Source organism: Ornithodoros turicata, unplaced genomic scaffold, assembly GCF_037126465.1.
Source record: "Ornithodoros turicata isolate Travis unplaced genomic scaffold, ASM3712646v1 Chromosome33, whole genome shotgun sequence".
Classification (NCBI taxonomy): domain Eukaryota; kingdom Metazoa; phylum Arthropoda; class Arachnida; order Ixodida; family Argasidae; genus Ornithodoros; species Ornithodoros turicata.
Window position 1 is genome coordinate 295,444 of NW_026999359.1, and position 7,518 is coordinate 302,961.

Sequence of the window (7,518 nt, forward strand, 5' to 3'; positions counted from 1 at the left end):
GTTTGGTTGCTGTCTATTCAAGGAACGAAACGTCCTGTACGCACGGTGAATATATGAGTCAAGCACTTGAGTTTATATGTTGCATCAATAAATATGTATTTCGCCTATCAAAAATGTCTTAGTTATTTTGGAATAACGGGCGCCATGTATGAAAACCAGTAGAAGTCAATGGCAGCCAGGGCCGGCCGAAAGCCGAGCCAAACTGAGAGGTTGCTGATTGGTTGGCTGCTAGGCATCACGACGCATTTTCATTGGTCGTATGTCCAGTGTTGCCTGAATTATCTCAAACTATGGGCTCTATGGGGAGCTGTGGGCGCCTGGCGCAACCGTAAGCACTTCCCACCTCATTCATGTTCCATCATCCTTGTTTAAGGTAATCGCAAGTCCCTTGTCTGAATGATTACAATCACGTCAGACTCTCCGCTTCGGTGATTGTGATTGTGCATAGTTTGTACAATTGCATAGTTTGTACACTTGTTGTAATGAGGGCTGTTGCTTGCGGTTTCCATGAAAGCCGCTCGTCCATAATCAGGCCTAGGATTTTTTGTTGTTTCACCTTGGGTATTTTTATGCCGTTGATATTGAGGCTGGCTGGATCTTTTCTCCGTGTTTTGGTGACAATCATGTAGGACGATTTTTCGGCTCAGATGGAGAGGCCCACGGAGTCCAAGTATTCCTTGATGGGGTTTAAGGTCCTTTGTAGGTTGCGATTCAGTTGTACTAGTCGGCTGCCAACAGTCCAGATTGTGAAGTTGTCTGCATACATGGTCAGCTGCACAGCATGGGAAAGGCTGGGAATTGCTTCAGGAAGCCCAGACACTACTACATTAAACAGCTGCGGGCTCAGGACGGTTCCTTGTGGTAATCCAGTAGGGCAATGTTTGAGTTGACCCAAATGACTTCCGAGTCTTACTTGAGTGGCTCTGCCATTGAGAATGTCAGTGATAAAGCGGAGGGTTCTACCAGTGACCTTGATTTTCTGAAGTTGAGCTGACACCACATCTGGCGAGACAATGTCGAAAGCGCTTCTTACATCAACAAAAGCAGCCAGAAACGCGAGACCACTTTTTTTTTTTGCATCATCGGCGGCAGAGCAGAGCTCTAAGAGGTTGTCCTTGGTTGCGAGTTTACAGCGGAATCCGGTCATGTTACTGGGCAAAATGGAGTGAACTTCCAGGAACCACAGTAGTCTTGCTTGAACCATCCTTTCCATTAACTTGGCAACGCAGGAGGTGAGGGATATTGGTCGGTAGGATTCAGGTTGAAAGGGAGGTTTACCAGGATTGAGTACGGGAACCAGGATGGCATGCTCCCAAGCAAGAGGGACAGTCCCAGAGATCCAGATGCTGTTGTATAGATCAAGAAGTGGCGTTTGTGCTTGTGGCGGGAAGTTTTTAAGGGCTTGATATGTGATGCCATCGGGTCCTGGGCTGTTGCGTCGTGTACATTTCCGCAAGGCTGTTAGTAGCTCGTGTCGCGTCCGTTTTGCACCTTTGCCGTTTCTACTGGCTCCTGTGGGTTGCCCTCCCGGATGAAGGTTTCACTGAAGAGCTCAGCGGCCTGACTTATGGTGATGCCTAGTTTTAGGGCAAATTTTTGGAAAGGACGACTATCACGTTGGGTTCCTGCGAGTTTGTCTATGACTCGCCACACTTTTGCCCCAGGTGTTTGTGGGCTCAACGAAGAACAGAATGATTTCCATTGGTGCCTACGCAGGGCTACGGAGTAGCGACGTAGGACTGCTGAGACTCTGCGGTAACTTGTTAGGTTCGCACGGGATGGGTTCTGTCGAAGGAGGCGCGCAAGGCGCACAAACACTCACGGTTCGCAAACCTCGTGCACACTTTCTCCCTGTTAGCTGATCCACTCCCTGAAACCCCTGAGGCAATACCACCATGGCTTATAAGTGAAGTAAGCTGCGGGATGTCCATACCACACTTACGGAAGATGAAGACAGCCTCCGCAATCGTCGCAAAATCAATCGCCTCCGACTTCATTCAGACGACACTCGACGAGCACCTGAACATATTTACAGATGGCTCCCCAGGTAGCACAGTTATGTCGGGTGAGCATCGGTCCAGTGTCGGGAAATATCGGATGAATTATTGGGTGAATATCCGTTGCCGATATCGGACCAGCACCGTTTTTGCGACATCGGCTAATATCGGCGCAATATTGGCAACCAATATTGCTCTAATAGCGGCGTGGTGTCTGCAGGATATCACACCAATATCGTTTTCCGATATTGGCCCAGCTACGGCCAGTGTTATTATCACTTTTTTTCGTCCCACATGACGATTTGCTATCACATCAAAATTTTTGTGAACGCAGTTAAAATACAGGTATAGCATAACACATTTTTATTTCTCAAGGTACAGGTAAACAAATAAGTATTTCTTCAGCACATTTCATCCTCACGGTGTCATGGGAAGGTCCTCTCACAAGTCCCCTTGCCCTTCAAGACGTTTTTGTCGTTTGGCTCGTCCTCCATCACGATCACTTGCACCAGCAAGGTGCTTTCCCAACTTGCTGTTAATGTTGGCTTCAGTTTCGTGTTTAAATCTGTCTTTGACGCCATCTGGGAATTGTAAGTACGAATAATGCAAAAGGGACGTTAAATACGGGGTGCCGCGCGGTGAGCTTCCATCGCACGTTAAAGAACCCTAAGGTGGGCAAAAGCAATGCACAGACCCACCGCTGTGCCGTCGCTCATCATCTCAGTTGTCTCGCGACGTAAACCCCCAATTATTAATTGCTGGACACTTCTTCCTCCCTCAATATATGTTATTATATTACAGATGGTGTATAATATATATATATATATATATATAAAAGTGAAATAATAAGACTTGGACTACAGATTACAGGAACGTTAACAAAAACTAATTTATTTATTGGGCAATTTAACACATAGATTAAAAAAGAATGGTCGACGTTTCGACAGTGGCAGTGGCGAAACGTCGACCATTCTTTTTTAATCTATGTGTTAAATTGCCCAATAAATAAATTAGTTTTTGTTAACGTTCCTGTAATCTGTAGTCCAAGTCTTATTATTTCACTTTTATTCAACTTCGTAGCCGTCTGATATATTAACCTATTTGTTATATATATGTGTATATAAATATATATATATATATATATATGTATATATATATAGTTGAAATAAATGGGAGACAGAAGACGAAAGTAGGGGAAGTAACAAAAAAGGGGTTTATTAAAACTTAAAAATCATGAAAGTTAGGGAGGATGTCTACGTTACGGCGGAAGCTCCGCCTTCTTCGGGACAAAAGAGCTAAATGTGGCCACGAGGCTGATAAGGGGCTTGAGAATGACGTGGTCGGTTGGGGGAAATTCCCGCCACCTGGCGTTTGTCAATTGGGGAAATTCCAGAGCGTTTCTGTGTCAGGTCCAGGAGTGGGGTCATCGTCCTTGTGGGTCAGTGGGGACCTTGATCTGGCTGAAACGAGAAAAGGCAACAGGGTCTTATCTAGGTTGTTAGACTTCTTATTGTTGACAGCATGCCAGGGTCCTCGTTAATGGCCGATCGGAATTTGTAAATTAGGTAAGATTCCCGTTGTTCCCGGGAGCGGTCGGAGGTAAAGTTCGACTGGAGAATAAAAACTGAGGCTTCGTTGATTGAATGTTCTGGTTGTTTGAAATGGCGTGAGACTGGGAGATTAGGTTTCTTGGTAACATCCGATCGGTGATTGTTGAATCTAATTCGGAAAGAAGTTTTTGTCTGACCCACGTATTGGGCCCGGCATGTGTTGCATTGGATTAGATAGATAACGTTGCATGAGTTACAGTCTACGTCTGCGTTGATCTTGACGGTAAAGTTGGAATTCGTACTTCTGACCGTTTGTGCGGTCTGCATTAACTTGCAAATCTGGCATCTCCTGCCATTACATGGATGACAGCCCGCCGGAGGGCTAGTGGGTTCGCCTACTTTAGAGCGGACCAAGCTATCTTGTAAGTTACGTGTACGTCTGTAAGCGACACGTGGTGGATTAGGAAATATGTTTTTCGTGCGTTCTGACTGGAGAAGGATACTGTGGTGGCGGCTAAGTATGTTGTTAATGTTTGGGATATTTCCGGCGAATGTTACAGTTAAGTTCACGGCATTACTTTCTGATTTGTTTTGTCTTGTCTCCAGTAAGCTTAGACGGTTTGCCTTGCGAGCTCTGTTGAGAGCATCTTGAACTAGATCGGGTGGATACTGACGACCGACAAAGGTTTGTTGCAGCTGTTCGAAATTTCTGTCCAGATCGTCGTCATTCGAGCAGATTCTCCTATACCGAAGGGCTTGACTATAGGGAATGGCCAGTTTCGTGTGGCGAGGATGACAACTATGGAATGACAAGTACTGCTGAGAGTCTGTGGGTTTACAGAACAGATCAGACGTTAAAACTCCATTGGTTAGCTTAATTTGAACATCAAGAAAGCTAACAGTGACGGCAGAATAGGTGTGAGTGAAGTTAATAGAAGTATGGAACTCATTGAAATCGCGTATAAATTCCAATAGGCTGTCTTCCGAATGTGGCCAGATCATAAATATGTCATCAAGGTAGCGCTTGTATAAAGTGGGTTTGTCCTCACGCGTGCTCAAGAATGCTTCTTCTAGTGAACCCATGAATAGATTTGCATAGTTTGGTGCCATTTTAGTGCCCATAGCGGTGCCGTTGACTTGTAAATAGTGGCCATCGTTAAATTCAAAGTTGTTGTTCTTTAGGATCAGTTCTAGTAGAGTAGATACGACAGATGGATCACAAGAAGAATCAGAGTACTTTGAAAAAGCCGCCTCGGCTGCAGCTATGCCATCATCGTGGGGAATATTGGTATACAGGGAAGAAACATCTAACGTAACTAGGAGACTAGATGGGGGTGGCTGACATTGATTTAGTATTTGCAGGAAGTGATTGGTATCCTTGATGTACGATGGTAGTCGCCGGGGTATGTCCTTAAGAAGATGATCTACGAAACTAGAGAGTTTTTCAGTGGCTGTCCCATTGCAGGAGACGATTGGACGTCCGGGGTTCCCCGGTTTATGAATCTTTGGGAGCATGTAGAATCTACCTGGCTTTGAGTTACGGGGAAGAAGGTACTCATATACCGCCGAATCGATCTTCTTTGCGGCCTTTAATGCCTTTAGATGTTTTGTGATATCTGAAACAATCTGTTCCGTGGGATCAGTGTCTAAAGTTTTGTAAAACGTGGCACAAGCCAATTGTCGCAGTCCCTCATCGATATAATCCTGCATATTCATTACGACAATTGCACCACCTTTATCTGCCCTTTTGATTATTAGGTTTTTCGATTTTTTAAGATGCGACAGACTACTTTGCTCGGCTTGACTCAAATTTGGTTTGGTTTTGCGGGAAGAGGGATTATATGAAGTAATTATATCTTTTTGAACTGCTTTTATATATATATCAAGAGCTTTTTCGCGATTGGGCTCTGGCGTAAATTCACACGGTGGCTTGGAAGGTTTGGACGTTGTATCAGGCTTATCATGAAAATACTCTTTCAGACGCATACGTCGGGCAAAATTATCTAAATCGAGATGGAGTTGGTATTCGTCTACCTTGTTATTATTTGGGCAGAATGAAAGCCCACGGCTAAGAAGTGATAGTTCAGGATCGCTGAGGGGGTGGGACGACAAATTAACAACATTTTGAGGTGACGTATTGGTTGTGTTGTCTTGAGCGTTAGGATTTTGATTGTCACAGTGTTCGGTTTCACCTTGGGAATCTAACGAGGGAGTAATTATGTTACTACTACCTGCGAGATTCGCGTTATATTTAGACATACGGTCAGGATCTATCTGGTCCCTTGTCATTTTTTTACGTTTGGTGTTATTCACAGTTTCTTCCAAGTTCCTAGTGAACTGTGCCAATTCTGACTCATGCGCGTCCGTAAGGGTCACAGTATCGCGGATAGTTTTAGCTTGCTGAGATATTTCTGCAGTTGTTTCCTCACAGTGGGCTATTAGAACTTCCAGTAATGCAGTAGAGGCGTTGCTAAGGGTTTCATTCCATTTCTTTTGAAGGGTGTGGTTCAGAGGGAAGGTTGGCTGGAGCTTAATCGCGAGTCCTTTAGGAATTTTGTTATGATCGCTATAGACTTGCAGTGCGGTACGGTGGGAATTGTAGCGTATATATTTGTCGTTTAATTGTCGGATTTTGAAAAATGCTTTTGTACTCGGGCATGGCTCATTTGGATTAGAAAAGGTACGCTCACCGGCGGTTAGTCAGTCCTGTTTACGTGCCCTCGATGTCCGTTCGGAGTGTCTTCGTCGCAGCATGGCTGCCTCTTGTGGGGTGGGCCACACTGGATCCGGGATGACCGGGGCGTCAGCTCTGCGTGGTGGAAGTTGTCGAAGCAGGTGTGGGATCAGGTCCTGGAGGTGGCGGCTCATCATCCGCACTCCTTCGAAGTTTGGGTGAAGGCCATCCGCCGCAAGCACCTGGGTTGGACGTCGTCGGTAGAAGCCATGGTCGAGGTAGAAAAGGTCCCGGGACCTCCTGCATAGCTGGACCAGCTGGCGGTTGAAGGCGTGTGCCCGTGGGTTACACTGAAACTCCCTACGCCTGTCAATGAAAGGGCGGCGTCTGTTATATGATCGAGGGAGCACAAGGGTACATACCGCCATTTCAATGCCTCCACGGGCACGGATCCTTTCGAGAAGTGTCTGGTAGTGCGAGATGGCCAACTTGGGCTCAACGAACGGCATGTCGTTAGTCCCACAGTGTAGGACAACGACACGAACGCTGGCCGGTAGTAGGTCCACCTCCTCGATGAAGTCCAGGATACGTCCTCCGCTGCGGGACACGAACATCGTTGGTGTCGAGCGGGACCTGAAATCAAAGTGGTGGTACAGGTGCTTAGTCTGGGAGTCGCCGAGAACAGCAACTGTGGGAGCATAAAATATATAAAATGTATATATATATATATATATAGGGGAGAAAAGACACCAGAGACTGAAGTAGGGAGTGGGGGAAAGTTATTTATTAAACTGGCATTTAAACTTATTGTCTGGGGAAGTCTACGTTTCGGCGGAAGCTCCGCCTTCTTCGGTACGGAGCTTCCGACAAGTCGGAATTGCTGCAATTTACAACAGACAAAGAGATCGAAGTACGTAATACCAAACGTAAAAAACTCGCTAGGGACCAGATAGACCCAAACCTTCTGTGTGAATGTGATATCCAACTTAAATCAAGCAGTACTGTAAATACTCCCTCATTAAATTCCCAAAGTGAAGCCCAAGATAGTACTCGTGATAATCAAAATTCCTCAATCCACACCATCACCACCAGCACTGCATCACAGAGCGTCGTTAATTTGTCGTCTCACTCACTCACAGACTCCGAAGTCTCGCTGCTTAGCCGGGGCCTTTCATTCTGCCCTAACAATAATAAGGCAAACGAATATCAACTTCATCTCGATTTAGACAACTTCGCTCGACGAATGCGCCTTAAAGAGTACTTTTATGATAAACAGGATCAAACCCCCAATCATTTT

At 45.6% G+C, this 7,518-nt stretch overlaps 1 protein-coding gene and 1 long non-coding RNA gene across 2 annotated transcripts; both read right to left on the minus strand.

Annotated features, from left to right (window-relative positions):
- Window positions 1-643: 643 nt before the first annotated feature.
- On the minus strand, window positions 644-1,204 carry LOC135373842 (uncharacterized). The gene has a single exon (XM_064606898.1). The coding sequence runs from the start codon at window positions 1,202-1,204 to the stop codon at window positions 644-646; it is 561 nt and encodes a 186-aa protein (XP_064462968.1).
- A 2,165-nt stretch (window positions 1,205-3,369) lies between these two features.
- LOC135373837 (uncharacterized) lies at window positions 3,370-6,914 on the minus strand. The gene is made up of 3 exons (XR_010416615.1): window positions 6,644-6,914; window positions 6,238-6,587; window positions 3,370-3,457 (listed from the first exon to the last, which is right to left on the minus strand). It is a non-coding gene; the product is annotated as an uncharacterized LOC135373837 (long non-coding RNA).
- Window positions 6,915-7,518: the final 604 nt, after the last annotated feature.

What these genes read in the sequence shown, in the direction of transcription:
- LOC135373842 (XM_064606898.1), bottom strand. Translation starts at nt 1,204, where the DNA reads ATGGTTCAAGCAAGACTACTGTGGTTCCTGGAAGTTCACTCCATTTTG.